Below are 20,596 nucleotides of genomic sequence, written 5' to 3'. Positions count from 1 at the left end.
AGCCACAGCCACTCAGGATCTGAGCAGCGTCTGTGACCTACACCACAGCTCATGGCAACACTGGATCCTTAACCCACTGAGTAAGACCAGGGATCAAACTCAAATACTCATGGAGACTAGTCAGGTTCATTACTGCTGAGCCACAACGGGAACTCCCTGAAGGGAAGTTTTAAGAAAGCCCTTATAAATATTTTCAGCAAAGATGAATCTTGTGGAAACTTAGGCTTTGAGAATATTAACAGTAGTATTCCTGTTAACATTCTCAGAATAAACTCTCTATTTTATTGGTCATGGACCTACCTGAGATTGATATGCCTTTTTAGAAGGAAATTTATTACCTAAAAGTTATTTGAGGGGGAAGTAGAGAGATGGATGACAGCAGTTCATTGTAGGAGACAATTTACTTTCTCTTGCTGCCTGTCCTCCTGTCCCCTACCCCCCCACCATCCCCACCCCCACCTCCTGGTCTTCAGGTTTAAATTACTGGGTCCAAATTTCCTGTGACTGATTCTTCTTATCTTAGAACTTTCTAACATTATCTTTTAATAGAGTTGGTGGACTCCTCTGATACACTGACTTAAATCTTTTATTTAACTGCAGATATCAAGACCAAAAAAAAAAAAAGTATACCCTAGTTAACCCATAGACTTGTTTTTAAGAGCAAAATACAAAAAAAGCGAAACTGTAGGAGGTCAATGGTCTTTGTTCTCATCTTTGGGTGGCAGGATGCAGGGGTGGGGGCAGAGGAGGCTGCTCGGATTGGAGTCAATACAGTATTGAAGTCCGCCTTGGCCTCTGGAATCTAATTTTGTGGTGAATGGTAGTGCTTTGGGGGAAACTGTAGAAAGTACTGATAGTGTTTTAAAATGAGATATCCTCTGATTTCACTGGAAAAAATGGTTTCTGACTTATTTCTTCTCTGCTGAACTGACAACCATCAAACATAGGTAACTTGGAATAAATTCACACTTTCTAATATTTTTAGAGTGTGTGTCTACATCCGCTGCCACAAGGTAAATGTAGACTTTATATATAAATTTAAAATTTAACTCAATCTGAAAGTTCAATCAGAATGTAAGTCATTTGTCTTCTACCCTCTAGCTCTTAGCCTTGAGGTGTTTGTCTTTGTTATTGTTATGGTTGTTAATACTTTTTAGTTAAATATGAATTGCATGCATTGCTGTTAAAAAGTCCTTTTATTTTAGGGGAGCCAGGTGTCTCCACTCCCCTCCTCTCCTTGAATATACTAGGGACTGAAGAGCTATGATAATCTTGGAAATCCATATGCCAGGTTGTCCTTCAGTCCTTCTGTCACTTTGTGTAATTCTCCTTTAGCTAGTTTGCTTTGGCAGTAAAAACCCCACATGCAGGAAGACAAAAAGTTACTGCTCACTCATTATGCAAAGTATGCTTTGCAGGAATTGGGGCATCAAAAATTGGAGGACAAACACCAGTATGTAAAAAACTCCAATAAGACTGACAGTGTTTGAATCCTTAAGTACAAGACATGACCATTACATATGAACTTTATGACAGAGTGGGAAGAAATTGGGTTTCACACTGTTGGTGATAGTTTAGGTTGCTTAGGAAAAATGTTTCTTAATCCTGTTTTGTTAAAGATACCAGGGCTCTGCCAAGAACCAATAAAGACTAAGTTATTAGCTTTTGGATTTGAAAAATCCCTCTAAAATGAGACTTTTCATCTTTTTTTTTTCTATTGTCCATAATTAGGTTTTTATAATACAAATTATAAAGGAAAAAACCTTTACTATCACTTTAATGAAGGACATTGATTCATAAATGGCCCCTAATTGCTCTACTTAACAAACTGCTGTTGAAATACATATATATTTTATTTCAGATAAAAATGAAAGTTATAAAATGAAAAATGAAACAGCTCTACTCCCAATCCTTCCCTACAAGATAACCATGAACAGTCTTAAGTCCACAGCTGTTATCTAAAACTGACCTAGCTTTCCAGAAGAATCAGTGCTTTCCTCTTTCAGAGGCAGAAATTAAAAGTTCTCACTATCAAGACTGAAGTGTTAGTGTATGAAATACTGCTAATAAAGGCAGGAAAGGTTTTATGAAGGGGAAGAAGACAGTCTGCAAGAGAGCTGCTCAAGACATTTTTAGTTACTTGTCACAAAGGCAGCTGTACCTGGGAGAGTCTGCTTTCAGAAGGTCAACTGGCAAAGCAAGGGATAGCAATAATAGATAACATCTATTAAGATCTCGTGTATTTTGCTAAGGTTTTTGTGCATCACTTTGATTCCTCAGAACAACCTCATGAATACATTGTTAACACAGCTTTTCAAATTCAGACACTAAGGCTGAAGAGTGAGGTCTCCCTTGGCAAAATTACACAGCAATAAGTATCGGGATTGGGTTCAGGCTCCAGCCATCTGATTTCAGCACCCATCTTCTTAGTCATTACTTTATTCATGAAAAAAGTTACAAATTGTATCTTAGGGTAAGCACTGATTGAGAACCATGTCATGCCATCAGCACCTTGACTTCTACTACTTTGGATCACTTGAAATCTGTTAAAAGCTATTAGAAGAACTACCTTCCTAGAAAACAAATGCATTCATAGATATCTTTACTGGTCCCTTTGTTCTAGTTATTTAGGATGAGAGAACATTTTAGATTTAAAGAGAGTTTTCTATTGAAAGAAATTTGAACAGCTTTGGTGTTTAAACAGTTTAATTTCAGCCAGAACAACTCATTTCCCTACCAGAGTGTGATTTCATGTCTTTTCAAGGGTTTTCAGTGCAGTAATTTTTAAATGCTTTCATCTGAGTGTCTCTTCCTAAAAACTAAGAAGAGTTTGTTTATCATGAATTGCTATTTCTCTTGATTCTTCTTGGAGAAAGTCTGCCAGACCTTCCGATTTTTTTGAATTGCTTTTTTGGCTAGAGGAGAATGTGAAATGACACAAGTGAAACTTATAAAGGTTGATTTTCTCTTCCTGGAACCAGTCAATAAGTGACTCAGTTGAAAGCACACTGGACAGTGTGTTGCTACACTAGTTCAAAGATGCTAGAGAAATACAGTCTTGATCTGGAAGTAGGGAAGGCTGGATAGGAGTTAGATAAGGGAAAGGTCCTAACCACCAGACCACCAGGGAACTCCCTGGTAAGGTCATTTTGGATAAAGAGAAGTAGAGGAGGTGGCTTTAATCCAAGCTGGAGGTAGGACTGTGTGTGTTGGGACATGGGGACAGACTATGTGTTGTTTTATGGCCTGATAAATATTTATTCGGTCTCTGCCTGCCGTTCCTAATACAGAGCTTTTAAAATCCTTGTAATTTCCTGAGTGATAGGGGTGCTGGGAGCATCCATTGTTCTAATATTTGGCCTTTGACTCCAGTTGCTGACACAGAGCTCCTGAAACCCTTGTATTTCCTGAGTTATGGGGAATGGTAGGAGCATCCTACACAAAGTTCCTAAGTCCCTTGGAATTTCCTGGGTGGTAAGAGCACCTTTTGTTCTAATGAAGCAGCTTTTGATGGGCTCCTGGGTAGCTTCAGGATTCCCCCAACAGGTGGGGTATATGGAATGGAGATTCAAAGATGACTCAGTTTTCTTATCTGAAACAATGCTAGAAAAACTGGTGGAATCAGGGAGAGAAAAACGTTATCAGGAAAAAGGATTGGATTTTGAAAATAAAGGAAATCTGGTGTAAAATGGTCCTTAGGAAAAATGGAAATACAGGCCTATATTCTCAGTCTTTCCCTTGCAAAGAGTACAGTCTCTGTGGAACCTATCCCTACCTTGTCTCCAGTATCCCTATAATTCTTCTCTTCCTCAAAGATGCCTCTCAGATATCATCTAGATTTGTAGATAATTTATATGAAACTGGATATCTAAAATTTTTTGAGTCTTTACCTCTTTGACTTTTATAACAAATTATTTTTGTCTTTTACTAAGTGTTACCCACTTTATATGCACCAGCTTTACTAGCATCATTTCTTGAGACCTGTTTGGTATGCAGTGTGACTAAGTTTACTGTCATTTATTATCAGAATAAGTAATCCGTAAAACAGAAATTAACAGAATCTCCCTTTTAATGCATATTCTTCCCTCCATCCATTGGGCAGTAAGTTAAATACTTAAGCACAAAACAGCTATATATTCTATAAATATGTATAGAATATGTATGTACATAAATACAGAGAAATGACTTGGAAGGATGTGTGTACATTAAAGTTGCTAAGAATGGTCACCCCTAAGGACTGGAGTCACAAATGGTAATCAGAAGACTTCAGCTTTTTTTTATTTGAATTTTGATGAAAACATATGCATGTGTGTTATATAATTTTAAAACTTTAATGGAAAGAAGAAATGAAGTATTTTCCATTTTGTTTTTACAGAATAAACTAAACATTTGCTTCCTGGTAAGCTTATCTCTTCTAACTGCTTAAAATAAAGATTTTGATAGTGGGTTAAAACTATATAAAATGTTTATTCCCTGCCTTCGTACATAGAATAGTACACAGATGCCGTCAAAAGCAATTAAAGTGTATGATTGTCCTTAGTTCCTATACAAAATGCTCCTTCCTGGTGCTGAAGGAATTTTTGTGAGACTTGAGTATTTTTCATGGTCATTACTTGCTGGCGGGTACTGGTTCCTCACTGCTTTTTCCCTCCTCTTTTTTAAATAAGTTATACTCTTTATTACAAGTTAGGGAATTATATCAGTATTAAATGAGAAAATAGTTATTAATGAGTAAATGGTAAGAGTGTTAGTACATGCATTTTAAGAGTTCTAAGTCCTCTTTGCCTTTCTGGGATTCTAGGCTTGTGGTAGAACTCTGAGTTACTGAGTAAATAGTTTCTGAAAAGAGACAATACAGTTGGAAATTGCATTCCTGATGAATAAATCAAACGCTATTAAAATGCTCAGGTTCAAGTAACTTTTAAAATTATTTGAGTTTTCATGAATGTATTTAGTTAATGATTCATCATGAAAAACAATGGTGACTTAGTCAGTAGGAGCTTTTTTGTATGTTTTTGCTTTTGAGTCATCTAGCAAAAGGAAGAAAAATTCAAGCTCAAGCTTGGTTGTGGTTTTCACTGCATCTTTTTCAGAGTAATGAGCTGATGTGTTTTTTTCATCACCATAGCAACCTACCCAGTTTTTGCTTTTGATTTACTTACTATACACCAATCATTAGGCCCTGGAGGGTTTAGGAAAATCTTTGGGAATTAAGTTAAAAGGCTGAGAAATACTTTTGTGCTATGTATAGTTTTCAAATGCCTGTATTTCATTAATGTTCTTCTGAAACATCTGGATACTAGTTAGCTCAAAATAACTATGCATTAAGTTAATATCTCTAGATAATCAGAGGTGTGACTTCAAAGTTCTATTACCAACCCTTCTTCTGAGTTTGCCAAGTTTGATAAATAGTGAACATTGTCAAGGGCAGTGTTTCTTTGGTTTTCTTTGATGTACTGAAAGCACAGATTACTCTGTCAGCTGTGATCCTTCATTTTAGACCCCGTTTCTAATGACATCAGTCCTGTGGTCAACATTTTTATGATCACCCAATTCCCTTTCCAGTGTTGCCAACCATGGACTCCACCTTCTCCAAAAAGCATCTACTTCCATTATTACATCTGTCCTTCAAAGACCCAGTTGATCTCTTTCCAAATGCTGGTAATGCTAGTGTCAACATAGGCTAATGGTGCTCTAAGCCTTCATTATACCAAAAAAAACTATAATATACTTTTCTCCATTTCTGTAATAAATTTGTTCCTTCTAGTTTCTATCCCTGTGCCCCATCCTATCCCTGTTGGTCTTGCTTATCCTTAGCCTTCTCTGCCACAGGAAAGGGGAAAGGCTTGGTTTTGTAAAAAGTAAAAATATTCCTACTGCAAATATGATCCTTCTTCATTTTGGTTTAAAGTATTTTAAGTTTTTCCAGCTTTCTTTTATGCATATGTATTTGTCTTTATTGAATGACTTTGTCTTTCACTTTACTATTTGAAATTCAGTAGGCATTCAGAAATGTTCCCCATTTTTTTCAGAACTTTGGAGTATATGTCATTTTGTCCTTCATTGTGCTAATACCTCCCAATCCACTGAATTTACAAATTGAACAAAGAATGTTATCTTTTTTTGCAGTCATATTCTTAGCTTTCATTAGAATATGGTTAAGAATTTTCAGGTTGCAGTATATTTTTTAGTAATTAGCTTTGGCTTCCAATCCCAGAGGAGAAAGAGTAACTAGCTTTCCCTTATATTACTGGAGCCCATTACTTGTTTCAGGTATTTAGTGCAGTGTTTTGTTTACTGGTATATGTTGAGAGGCTTTTTGTTTGTTTGTTTTTCAGATTAACAGCTTGAGTCACCCTGTACTAGTAGATCTGCCAACTTCCAGAAGTAAAAACATTCACATATCACTAATTAATTAGAAAGTTAAAATAAAAGCATATATCTTCTTTTTAGCCCAGGTCCCCTCTGCATTGGATTCTGGGTCCTTCTCTGTCTCCATCCTTAATAAGGACTTATTTCCCTGACTGTTCTGGTACTTTGCTTTTAGTCCTCCCTTGCCTCGATTCACTAGAAGTCTTCATGGGTTCATAGCCTGCAGAAAATGCCAATGGAGCTAGAGGTAATTGATGTAACTACTTCTCTTCAGTGTCTTGCAGTTGAGTTCTAAATGGGTGTGGCTAAGAAAGAAAATTTCACTTTGCAAACAGGAATTCCTGGGTGTCATTCAGTGAAAATATGTTTTTTGTTACATGCACAGATTCTGACTCATATCATTCCAGGACTTCTGCAATAAAATAGACATTTTGTTTATACCTTTTTATAGAAGAGGGACCTTACGTCTAATTAGCATTTATGTCTACAATGTTAGGATTGCTGTTTGATTTATGAATGTTACTATTTCAAGCTTGTTTTATTATTAATAATTAGCTTTTTTTTTTTTTTTTTTTTTTTTGGTCTTTTTACGGCCACACCTGCTAGGGATCGAAGGAGCTACAGCTGCTTCCTACGCCACAGCCACGGCAATGCAGGATCTTTAACCCACTGAGTGAGGCCAGAATCAAACCTATATCCTCAAGTATAATAGTTGGGTTCTTAACCTGCAGAGCAATGGGAACTCTGATTTCAAGCTTTTTTTTTGTTTCCTACTGAATGTATTAGTTATAAGCACTGGGTAAGGGAAAGTAACTTCTCCCACTTAAAGCAAGGAAAGAGTTCCCTGTTGGCTTATCAGGTTAAGGATCCAGCATTGTCATTCCCATGTCGCAGGTTTAATCCCTGGTCTAGGAACTTCCACATGCCATGGATGTAGCCAAAAAAAAGAAAGGAAAGGCAATATAACTTAGTAACTTAGTGACTACTTCCACAGATTCTAAGAGAACAATGAAAACAGTTCAAGTGTAATAGGAAAAATACTGATTTTTAATAGTGTACCATTTTACCACCCCCGTAAATTTGTCTTGAGAAGTAGTAAAAATGAAAGTTTATTGAACTGCTTGTTTAAAATCTTATCCATTTAGACTTTAAAAAAATAACTGTGTGGGAGTTCCCATTGTGTCTCAGTATCCATGAGGTTGTGAGTTTGATCCCTGGTCTTGCTCAGTGGGTTAAGGATCCAGCGTTGCTGTGAGCTGTGGTACAGGTCACAGACACAGCTTGGATTTGGCGTTGCTATGACTGTGGGGTAGGCCAGGAGCTGCAGCGACAGTTCTGCCCTCAGCCTCGGAACTTCCATATGCCTCAAGTGCAGCCCTAAAAAGCAAAAAAAAAAAAAAAATTGTTATTTACCACTTCTTTGTAACGCTGAAAATATCAGTGATAGTGGTTAAGTTTGCAGACACTATGCCAGCTGCCTCATACACATTGTCCCAAGCAGTTCTGGCATGAAGTGTAAGAGCATTGTTTGCATCTCTAGAGGTGAGCAAGGGCAGATGTCCCCAGCAGTTGCTTTGGGGCTGGATTCACTTGGTTAGGAAATGCTGGACACTGTACCCAGCCCAATTCTCTGGACTAGTATAGTTTCCATTAAATGATATGCCTAATAATGCCTGTTCACTAATAACTATTCATTTTAGTGTTTTAATTAATTTTTTTTGGCCATACTTGTGGATGCCAAGGAATGTATGTCCATACTACCCAAAGTAATCAACAGATTTAATGCGATGCCTATCAAAATGACCAAGGCATTTTTCACAGAACTAGAACAAATAATCCTACAATTTATATGGAAGCACAAAAGATCCTGAATAGTCAAAACAGTCTTGAGGAAAAAGAGCAAAGCTAGCAATATCACACTCCCTGACTTCAGACTATACTACAAAGTAATCAGGAGTTCCCATTGTGGTGCAGCAGAAACGAATCCGATTAGGAACCATCAGGTTGAGGCTTCTATCCCTGACTTCACTCAGTGGGTTAAGGATCCAGCATTGCCATGAGCTGTGGTATAGGTCACAGACACAGCTCGGATCTGGCATTACTGTGGCTGTGGTGTAGGCCGGCAGCTGTAGCTCCTATTAAACCCCTAGCCTGGGAATCTCCATATGCTGCAAGTGCAGCCCTAAAAAGCAAAAAAAATAAAAATTAAAAAAATTTAAAAAATAAATAAAATAATCTGCAAGGGTGTATTGTAGAGTACAGGGAATATAGCTAATATTTTATAATAACTTTAAAGCATTGAAGCACTATGTTGTATACCTGAAACTAGTAAAATATTGTAAAGCAACTGTATTTCCATTAAATTTTTTTATTAAAAAAACCAACTTTTGTTTTAAAAAACAAATATTTAGTCTTAGAAATTTTTAATTTTTTTTTTTCCTGAAATACTTCTTAGTCCCTGGTGCTTTTACTTTTTGAGTGCCTATTAATACATGCCATTTTCTGGATTAGGCACCAAGAATTAAATCAGTAAGCAAAAGAAAGTCTGTCCTCATGGTGCTGTCTTGCCTGGGTGGGGAAGCCAGAGAGTAAACATAAAGTCCCTGGGACACATTAAATAAGGTAGCAAGGCCTAGAGAATGCAGATGAGAAAGAGGTGCTATTTAAATGGGATGGTCAGGGTAGGCCTCTCAGAATGAAGAAAAATTTTAATAGAGACCTGAACAAAATGGGGAAGCAAGCTGTATAGCAACAGCTGTCTGCTATATGCAAACAAAAAACCCTGTCATTACTCATTCTGAAATTTTAATAAAAGTAAATTTATTCCACAAATAATCTGGAAACCCATTATATGCAAGATACAGTTATTATAAGAGCTCTGTCCCATCCCCCGCCCCAGCCCCTTTTTATTTTTTGGCCATGCCTATAGCCTATGGAAATTCTCTGGCCAGGGATCAAACCTGTGCCCCAGCAGCAACCGAAGCGGCTACAGAGACAACACAGGAACCCTTAACCCATTGCACCACAAGAGAACTCTTCACTTTTCTAAGTATATTCATTTTATTTTTCTGATAGGCCAAAGTTTCTTTAATGATCCCATGCAGACAGATAAATTCTCTAGAAACATGTCATTTATGTTTAGATAGATTTTTTTCTGAAACATACAAGAACTCAGCTTTTTAAAGTGGCTAGTGAAGCTTTTTCAAACTGCCAGTCCATGAGCATACTATAAAGCAAAAACTGAACTTCAGCACCAGTCTTTTTCTCTTAAATATGGGAGTACTTGAATCAAATTCAGGGCTCATTCTTTCTGGGTGTCTAATTAGCAGCTTTTTTTCTTTTGACTTTGATTTTAATCATAAGCTACTTTTAAGTGTTTTTAAAAATAACCAGTGAAAAGTGGACATTTTCAATTTCTAGCACTTTTTTTCAACATGCCAGAGGGGTGTTCTAAATACATCCCCTTCTTTCTCACCCCCTCCCTTTTTTTTTTCTTTAACTGCCAGGTATCCGTTACAGCACTGATGTGAGCGTAGATGAAGTGAAAGCTCTGGCTTCTCTGATGACATATAAGTGTGCAGTGGTTGGTAAGTGATCTCCTTTGTTGCTACCTAATAGTAATTCTTTGGGGAAATATTTTTGCATACAGGGCTATTTTTAAGATGTTAGAGGAGTACCATGTCAGAATGTTTTTTGTTTGTTTCTGTTTTTTTCTAGATTGCACAGCTTAATGCTTATATCACTTTTCAGTTATCTTAATTAAGATTTAGTCTTTTTTTTTTTTTTTTTTTTTTTTTCCTTTTTCAGGTCTCACCTGTGGTATATGGAAGTTTCCAAGCTAGGGGCCGGCCTACACCACAGCCACAGCAACATGGGATCCAAGCCGTGTCTGTGACCTACACCACAGCTCATGGCAATGCCTGATCCTTAACCCACTGAGTGAGGTCAGGGATCAAACCCACATTCTCATGGATACTAGGCAGATTTGTTTCCGCTGTGCCACAACAGGAACTCTTTTAAGATAATCAATGATACAGTTTGTTTCCTTTTTTTTTTTTTTTTTTTTTTTTGCTTTTAAGGGCCGCACCCACAGCATATTGGAGATCCCAGGCTAGGGGTCTAATCAAAGCTACAGCTCCTGGCCTATGCCACAACCACAGCAACACCAGATCCGAGCTGCATCTGCAACATGCACCACAGCTCACAATGCCAGATCCTCAACCCACTGAGCGAGGCCAGGGATCGAACCTACAACCTCAGAGTTCCTAGTCAAGATTCATTTCCACTCACCATGACGGGAACTCCGACTTAGTCTTCTTTTAATGGGGAACTTTTTATAGGAACTCATTGGATTTTTCTTAGGCATAGATCTTTGCTTAAATCCCTTTCTATACTTTGTAAATAAGACCATGATAGAAGGGAAATAAATATGCTGTTATATTTTAGAGGTATTAAGGCACACAGATTAAATATGCATTGTAATTTGTTTATTAGCCTTATAGTTTCTGTTCACTGGAGTTTTAATTAAAATACAACAAGATTTTAGTATTTTTCTTGTGGCACAGCAGGTTAAGAATCCAGCCATGTCACTGGAGCCACTTGGGTCGATGCTTTGGTGCAGGTTTGATCCCTGGCCCAGAAACTTCCTCATGCCTTGGGCACAGCCAAAAGGGGAAGAAAGTACAATGTTGTAGAAGAGATCATTGTGGATTTATTTCTTGCATTTTCTGAAACTAAAGTTTAAAGGGGCATACATTTTTAAAATATAACTGCTTTTTGCTTTTTTATTCTTTTACCCTTTATATGGAATAACAACTTTCAGCCTTCTCTTTCAGATGTGCCATTTGGGGGTGCTAAAGCTGGTGTTAAGATCAACCCCAAGAACTATACCGTAAGTATGGAATTGACATTATTTCACATGGTACATTTACAAAGGACTTGAAATTACTGGGCTCTGTGTATCCCTACCTATACCAGTGAAATTCATGGTTCCTGTTGCTTTTAAAAGAAATGGAAAAAACAAGTAAATAATTAACTCATCGAGTATTTTGCCATATAAAAGGTCACCTGCTTATACCAATGTCCTTTTTCATTTTCTTACTTGGTTAAAAGGTAATTTGTGTACCTTCATATTATATTTGTGCTTACATTATAATATATATTCCAAATATAATATATTATATATATATATATATTTATATAAAGTTATATATTATTGGAGTTCCCATCGTGGCTCAGTGGTTAATAAATCCGACTACGAACCATGAGGTTGCAGGTTCGATCCCTGGCCTCACTCAGTGGGTTAAGGATCCGGCGTTGCCCTGAACTGTGGTGTAGGTTGCAGATGCAGCTTGGATCCTGCATTGCTGTGGCTCTGGCGTAGGCCAGCAGCTACAGGTCTGATTTGGACCCCTAGCCTGGGAACCTCCATATGCTGTGGGTGCGGCCCTAGAAAAGACAAAAAGACAAAAAAATAAAATAAGGTTTTATATATATAACTATGATTTGAGATTTTTACGTTGGGATCTCAAGGTTTTAGTGACATATCTTAACTAATTAGGTAAAATTTTTATTGTTTATCCTATTTGTTGCTTTTATAACATTTAAAATGGATATCCCTTCTTTATGAGTTGTTCTGAGGATCACACAAAGAAAATGTTCTATAAATAGAGAATAAAATGCAACTGTTATCTCCAAAAGTGGTTTTTCCCTCAAATTATTTTTTCATTATTATTTTTGTTTTCACTTTTTTTCCTTGACAGGATAATGAATTGGAAAAGATCACAAGGAGGTTCACCATGGAGCTGGCAAAGAAGGGCTTTATTGGTATGTATTGCTATGTAGGTTTCTGCAGAGTGGAAACATCTAGAAAGTAATTGTCTCAATTCAAACTCCTGCTCTTTCTATACATGTGTAGATAGATTTACCCTTTTCCTTTGAGAAATCGAGTTCTGTGTTAAATATGGTGAATATACCTGGGCCTATTATGATACATCTCTAATAGAAATTCTCAATATGCCATGTAGACACCAAGAGGCATCACTTCCACCTCTTCTCCTTGCACAGACATAGAGAAAGGCCCTTGATCAGTATAACAGCATTGAACATTCTCTATTGTTACATCCAAAACGATTTTAAGAACTGAGTAATACCTGCAATATAAATAATTTTTCATATGCAAAAAGCAGTTTTACAGTGGAGTTCCAAAAACAGTGAGAAATCTGATGCCCTTAGGACTTGAAGGCTTATGCAGGCCTTTCCTTTAAGCCTTGGGCACAGGCTAAGAGGTGCAGAGGCTCATGCTGACTTACTCTGCCATCAGTGGCTGATTTTGAGCCTTTCTGGGGCTCCTAATATTTGTTACTAGGAGTTTTTGCCAGTCAGACTAAATTTATGAGGGTACTAGTCTTTGTTTGCTTGATGTTTTTGTATTATGCTGTTGTCTATGTGTTCTTTTGTGTGAGAAGTGAATATTCTTTTCTCTGATATAAATATTATTTAATCTTTGATTTTTCAAGCAAATTAAGTCTATTTCATTTGTTTTAGAAAGACTCTGATTTGTTTTAACCCAATAAAATCATTTAATAGAATTTTGGGAGTTCCCGTCGTGGCGCAGTGGTTAACGAATCCGACTAGGAACCATGAGGTCGCGGGTTCGATCCCTGGCCTTGCTCAGTGGGTTAACGATCCGGCGTTGCCGTGAGCTGTGGTGTAGGTTGCAGACTCGGCTCGGATCCCGCGTTGCTGTGGCTCTGGCGTAGGCCGGTGGCTACAGCTCCGATTCAACCCCTAGCCTGGGAACCTCCATATGCCGCGGGAGCGGCCCAAGAAATAGCAACAACAACAACAAAACAACAACAACAAAAAAAAAAAAAAAAAAAAAATAGAATTTTGCCCTTTTAACATAGTTAAACTAAGAAGACTCACTAAAACAGGAAAGAAAAACTATTTTCCTGTACCTTCTGTTTTTCTTCTTCAGTATTCTTGACACTGATGACAAGTTCCTATTAACTTAAGATATACTAATTTTGAAAATTGCCCCATTTAAGTAACACTAGAACTTTACTAGATTTGTCTGTCTTTCATAATTTAAAAAGCGTTTGGATTTTTTTTTTTTTTTTTTTTTGCTTTTTAGGGCCACACGCACGGCATATGGAGGTCCAGGCTAGGGGCTGAATCGGAGCTACAGCTGCTGGCCCACACCACAGCCACAGCGACATGGAATCTGAGCCGTGTCTTCGACCTACACCACAGCTCACAGCAATGCCAGATCCTTAACCCACTGAGCAAGGGCAGGGGTCGAACCCGCAACCTCATGGTTCCTAGTTGGATTCGTTAACCACTGCGCCACAACGGGAACTCCAAGGCATTTGGATTCTAAAGCATCCTCCCTAGCACTGTTGTGAGCTGTGCTTACGTAGTCATTATACAGGGGAAGTGCAGTTAAAATGAGTTGAGGACCTCCTTTACAGAAATAATTTACTAATTCTGATAATCTTCATAGTTTATTTCCAACTTAATTTTCTCTATATTGACAAGAACCTTGTAATTCCAAAGGTTACAGAGTGATTCCTTGAAACATTGAAAGCTTAAATATTAGCAATTTGATTTTTTTGCTTATGTGCAAAAATCCACCATGCAACTAAACTAACATCTGGGCCCAGAAAGCTTTGTAGCATAACGAGAAGGCAGTTGGCATTCTTTCCCCCTCTCTAGGGCACTGAACTAGTCCTGAGCAATTTTGGAATTGATGTCCTTTCTGTTATTTTCTGACTTTCCTCTCCTAGAGAGTTTCAGATAGTGAGTTAGACCCTAGTCTGGGTCCTGCCCTGTCACATTGTGTGAGTTTAGGGTCAGCTTTTCAGTTTCTGCCGAAAGGTCATCTGGGGTTTGAAAGGGGTAGCTTTGAATCTATAGACCTATATGTAGAGTGTTGCCATCTTTTTTTTTTCCGGTCTTTTTAGGGCTGCACCCACAACATATGGAAGTTCCCAGGCTAGTGGTCAAATTGGAGCTGCAGCTGCTGGCCTACGGCATAGCCATAGCAACAACACCAGATCTGAGCCACGTCTATAACCCACACCACAGCTCACAGCAACTCCGGAACCTTAATTCACTGAGCAAGGCCAGGGATCAAACCTTCATTTTCATGAATACTAGTTGGATTTGTTAACACTGAGCTACAGTGGGAGCTCAAGTGTTCCCATCTTAACCATACTGAGTCTTTCAGACCATGAACACTGAACATCTTTCTAGCTGTTTAAAGATGTTTTGTAGTAAGTATTTTATTCTTTTGATACTGTTCTAAGAGTGTCAGTGGTATGCAGTATTCTTATGAAGTCTTTATTATCAGGATAATACTTAACTATTATGGGATCGAGTGATGGCAAAAGTATTTGAGAATTTGCCTGTAATTCAGGAATTACTTGTAATCTCTGCATCTCTATATACATATGTTGGTTTTACATGGAGTAGAAAACTCATAAGCCTAGTAATTTTTTGCATTTGGGTAAGGGGAGCTCTCTCACTTTGGCATATCTAGACTAACCGTTTTTGGAAAACAAGTTGTCATTATACATTTTTGGTTGACAAACCGTGCACCTCAAATGTGCCACCTGCTAATAGATTTTCTCTGAATGGAATTGTTACTTGGGGCAACAAGAATATTAACTTGGTATTGCTGAAAACAAGTACAATACTTTTGTAGATACCTATAAAAGGATTTGGAGCGATTTGTTATTTATACAAATTGAAGGAGAAAAGCAATATGATTAAACAAATTTACTAACTTCCAATTGAGTTATGTCCCTGTAAAGGAATGGAAATTGTGAGAAAATGGGAACAGGGAAGGACTTTTTCAGAAGATAAGGCTAGAATATGCCATTAACTGACTGTTCCAGGCAGGAGGGGTGTAGGGGATGAGGGCGGGTAGGGGAAGTTAGATTTCTTGGTTTGTAAGACGCCTAAGGAAAAGAGAACTAGGACATAGGAGGGTTACAGATTGGGTGCAGAAGGAGGAGCAGGATTGTATGGAGCAAAACTTTGGGCATTTCAAAGTTGTCTTCCACCAGTTCTATGTTCGTTACATCAAACTTGTGCAAAGAAATAAATTTTCTAGGACTTAGGCCCCTAAAATGTAAAGGAATATTAAAATGGACCTTATTCTGTTAATTCAAGTAATGATTATAGAAAGAACTTAAGTACAGCTCTTAGAACTTTGTTTGGGAGACAGTAGCTTAACCATTTTAAAGTTGTATTATTCTTTTTTATGAAGATAGTGTGTTTATATTTTATAATTGAAACAATAATCAATATAAGAAGTTATAAACAAGGCTGAAATCCAAACACAGTGAAAAGGTTTACATATCTTTCTAAACATCTGCATATATGTTTATGCATGGGAATATTTGTATATTGATTATGTGTAAAAGAGAATATTATGTGAATGGGACTTATTATACATGCTGTGTGAGACCTGCTTTTTCCCGCATGTATGTTTTGGTGATGATTCCAAGTCATTTACATGGATATACATCATACTTTCTAACAGCTGCATAGTATTTCTTGGTATAAGTAGACTGTATTTTATTTAACTGACCCACTAGATAATTAGATTGTTTTTTGTTTTGTTTTGTTTGTTTGTTTTTCTATCTTTTCTAGAGCCGCACCCACAGCATGTGGAGGTTCCCAGGCTAGGGGTCAAATTGGAGCTACAGCTGTCGGACTATGCCACAGCCACAGCAATGCCAGATCCGAGCCGAATCTGTGACTTAACACCACAGTTCAGGGCAACGCCGGATCCTTAACCCACTGATTGAGGGCAGGGATCGAACCTGCAACCTCATGGTTCCTAGTCAGATTTGTTAACCACTGAGCCATGACAGGAACTCCATATTTTTTATTCTTACTGTTTTGATGGACTTATATCTATGTTTCCTGCCTTTACAGATTTGAAACACATTTTCATTTGAGATCTTACTCTGGACATCAGTTTTGTTTTGTTTTGTTTTTAACAAGAGAACAAATCTACACTTTTTTTTATCTATTTACTTTTCAATAAGTTTAAATCCTTGAAGGGTACAGCATCACATGGATTCTGTATCCATTGGCCTTAGCAAGAAGGTTGACTCAGAATTTGGCATCAATCATGCCACTGTTTCCATGAGGAAAGTTACTCTTTCCCAGATTACTCTGGTTTTGTTAGGTTTTCCACCAGGAGTTCTTGTTGCCTTTTATACATAAGTACATCTCTTGCCTAGATAGAATTCAGTTTCATCTCAAGCATAAACACCTTAAATTTTGTGGGGGTTTTTGTGTTTTGTTTTGTTTTTGCTTTTTAGAGCTATAGCCACAGCATATGAAAGTTCCCAGGCTAAGGGTTGAATCAGAACTATAGCTACCAGCCTAGCCATAGCCACAGCAACTCGGGATTCCAGCTGCCTCTGCGACCTACACCACAGTTCACACAATGCCAGATCCTTAATCCACTGAGGAGACCAGGCATCGAACCCACATCCTCATGGATCCTAGTCAGGTTTGGTAATCTGTGAGCCACAAAGGGAACTCATTCTGTGTGTGTAAATTTTGTACTGAAACATTTAATGAGTATTTCTGTGACTTCAGTTAGTAACCTTGATGAAACCTAAAGTTTTCTACCCATGGTAGTATTGTCGTTATAGGGAATTGTAAGAATCTATGTGTTTTCATCTTAAAAACTGGTGCAATGCCCTTTCCCTGTGCCCCTAGGTCCTGGCATTGATGTGCCTGCCCCGGACATGAGCACAGGCGAGCGGGAGATGTCCTGGATTGCTGACACCTATGCCAGCACCATAGGGCATTATGTGAGTACCTAACCTACTAAAAGCCCTGAGGGCTTCATCTTCTGTCTTCCAGAAATAATTGTTCAATTGATGATATGTACAAGAGAATTCACTGGGTTTTTCTCCTCTCCTCTAGCAATACCTTGATTCATATATTAATTTACTTCTGTCTGTTTTTAAATCATAAATGTAGTGGTCTTGGATTGAGCTTTTTACTCCCTATCCTGGTGGGACCCTCGAAGACAGATCACCTATCAGAGCCGGACGGATTGTAAGAGAGTAGAAGGGAAATAAAGAAGCATTCAATTCTGCTTTTCCCTCAAAGAGCTTTCACTTAGAGGAACTAAGACACATAAGCAGATACGATATGGAGACAGTATAATACCAAAGTAGAGAGTTTCTGAAAGAAGGCTTCCTGGAAGAGCTGTTTGTTTGGGTCAGGGCTAGTCCTCAAAAATGGACAGAATTTAAACATGGAGATTTAGGGGATAGGAAGAGAAACTGTAGGGCTCAAATTGTCTGAACATAAGGCGCATTTAGAAAGGTAATAGAAAAATGAAGTAAGTAAACTCAGAAAAAGTTTGAGTCCTAGTGTTTGTCTTATTTTTGGCTACACCCACAGCATGTGGGAGTTCCCGGGCCAAGGCTTGAACCCAGGCCACAGCAGTGACGAGGCTGGATCCTTATCCTGCTGAGCCACAGAGGAACTCCTTCACGTCCTAGTGTTTTTATTTTACTTGCTAGTCAGAGAAGATCCTTTGGTGCTGACCTTTCTTTAGGGGAGAGGTGTTAGCTGCAGTGTTAGGCTGGAGCAAATAGATGGCCTCCACAGTGTCAGCATCTGCCTTCACAACCTGGGAGCCGTAGGGCTGGTGAGGATCATTGACTCATGACAGAGGTAGACTTGGCAGGACTGTGCTGCATGTGTGGGACCAAGAAAAAGGCCAAGACTGAGTGGGAGAGGGCCAGGAGGACTTGAAAATTCAGTCTGGGGGACTGAGCAGAAGTAATACCACTAATAAAGAAAGAATACATGACAGCTGTCTTTGAAAGGGATGGAACCTTGAAAAATAAACATTTAAAGAGTAGGAAGAGAAAGTGAGTTGAAAAGACATTTTGTTACCTGAAAACTGTGTAACCTCTTTGTAGGTGTTGAGCCAGAAGACACAACTAAGCCAGAGATGAGGAGAAGGAAGGATCTATTACTTGCAGCAAGTCAGAACACTGGGGGTCTTTCCCAAAGTAGTGTCTCTCCAACAGTAAAATTGAGCAAGTTTTAAGCCAAGAGTACCTGCATGTTCATAAAGGGAATATGCTGTGGAGTCCAAGCTTTTGTTAATTAATTTACTTTTTTTTTTTTTTTTTTTTTGCCTTTTTGTCTTTTTAGGGCCGCACCCACAGCATATGGAGGTTCCCAGGCTAGGGGTCGAATCAGAGCTGTAGCTGCCAGCCTATACCAGAGCCACAGCAACTCGGGAACCAGTCCGCATCTGTGACCTACACCACAGCTCACAGCAACACCAGATCCTTAACCACTGAGTGAGACCAGGGTTCATTAACCGCTGAGCCATGATGGGAACTCCAGGCTTTTGTTAATTTAAATCTCAAGGGTCAGGGAAGGTCGTTATCATCATCCTTTAGGTTCCAGTCAGTCTATCTGGTGGTTGAGCACTTAATTTTTAGCACTGAAACAAAAATAGGAGTCTTTACTTTTTCTATTGTTACTTTTCTTGCCTGTGACAGTCAGTGTTTCTGAGTTCTTTTTTTTACCTTAAGACATTAATTACTGAGACCTGTTCAAGGACAAACATTGTGCCCAGGCTTATATCACAAAATGGCTTAGGCCTGAACTGGCTTCTCTTAATGTCAAGAAAACCATCTCTTTCTCCAGGGACCCCCCCCCCACTCTTATCTGCTTATAATTTAGCTTAAAATATGTATGAAATACTTACTGCATGCGAAGCTTAAAGTGCAAGCAAGGAGTTCAGTATAACTGGGATAGAGGCTAGAAAGAAAAGTTTTGCTGCTATGAAAAGAATACTGGGAACCTGACCACATCTCTAGAGTAGGATCAGAAAAGCCACCTTGCGATACAGCCTTCTGGGCTGCACTCTGAAGGTGAGTAGACCTCAACCCGCTGAAGAGGCGCTGGGCAAGTGTGGAGGCAGAAGGTAGCACCTGGGTACAAGTCCTGCCATGAAAAGAGGTGAACCTAAGAGACTAAGAGAAGACTGTGGTGGCCAGAGTAGAGAAGCCGGCAGAGGAGGGTCGGATCAGATTCTCCTCCCCCTGTCGGCGACAGCAAGAACTTCCAGTTTTTGTCCTAAAAACAGAGGGAAGCCAGTGAAGTGCTCGTTGTAAGCAGGTGTGTGACACAGCCAAGTGTGCATTAGGCGCTTCACTCTGCCAGAGATGGGGCAGGAGACTACATGGGAGCCCAAAAGAGAGGTGATATTGGCTTGCCTGTGTTGGAGAGGAATGAATAGATTGAAGAGTGATTTAGGGGGAAAGCAATTAGTTACAAAAAAAAAAAAAAAAATGAGAAGCTCCAAGAGCTCCACTTGTGGATGCTGAGGGAGGGGGTTTCTGAGAAGAGGCCAATTCAGCAGCTAGATTGTTGTGTAGAAGAGTGAGATTGGGGCCAGACTGCAAGGGAGGGTGTGTTTAGAGAGGAAAGTAGGGCATGAAGAGTAGCCTTCACTTAAGAAAAATGGTGCTGGAAAGGAGACAACATGAATGATGCCAAAGAGAAAAGTTTTTGTTGTTGTTTGGCATGTTGATGGGGCTGTGAGCCACAGATTCATCTTTTTTTTTTTCTGTTTTCTTTCTTCTTGGCAAAACTATGTGTATCCACCTAAGATTTGACACAGTTGCACTACCGGAGTATCAATTGTAAGAAAGGAATGTGAAACTATACTTGTAACTTTATGTATCATTGAATTAAGTGCTAACCTTAGAAATGTCAAACACATTTTCCACATGCCTGTCCTCAAGTCACTGGAGGGGCAGATGAGAAGCCTTGAGGGTAGCCTAGGTGTTTTGTTTCATATCCATAGTAGCACCATACACAGGTGAGCTCACAGGGTTAACTGGAGATTTCAAAACCACACCCAGGGGCTGCCACACTGCTGTGCAAGAAGTAGAGGTTGGGGTGATTTAATGAGGGGATTGCTCTGCTGACTGGATCCAGATTCATCTTTAAGGACCCTAGTGGAAAGATCAGCCTCTGAGAGGGATAATAGGGGCTATGGCATCTGTTGTGGTGGTGTAGTGTGTACTTGGGAGCATGGGCAGACACCTTGGATTCTAGAACTGGCTCCTTTACAGATCAGTTCTGTGACCTCTGGCAAGTACCTAAAACTCTCTGTGCCTTGGTTTTCTCATATGTGAAATCACAATAATAA

At 38.8% G+C, this 20,596-nt stretch overlaps 1 protein-coding gene across 1 annotated transcript in view; it reads left to right on the top strand.

Annotated features, from left to right (window-relative positions):
* Positions 1 to 20,596, top strand: part of GLUD1 (glutamate dehydrogenase 1) — a 36,526-nt gene that overhangs the window by 3,862 nt on the left and 12,068 nt on the right. Inside the window, 4 exon segments of the mRNA NM_001244501.1 lie at positions 9,879 to 9,959; positions 11,208 to 11,263; positions 12,135 to 12,198; positions 17,119 to 17,213. Coding sequence (NP_001231430.1) covers positions 9,879 to 9,959; positions 11,208 to 11,263; positions 12,135 to 12,198; positions 17,119 to 17,213 — 296 coding nt within the window.

This window comes from Sus scrofa, chromosome 14 (assembly GCF_000003025.6).
Source record: "Sus scrofa isolate TJ Tabasco breed Duroc chromosome 14, Sscrofa11.1, whole genome shotgun sequence".
Lineage (NCBI taxonomy): Eukaryota > Metazoa > Chordata > Mammalia > Artiodactyla > Suidae > Sus > Sus scrofa.
Note: the sequence above shows the minus strand (reverse complement) of the source record. Positions and strands in the feature narration are given on the sequence as shown.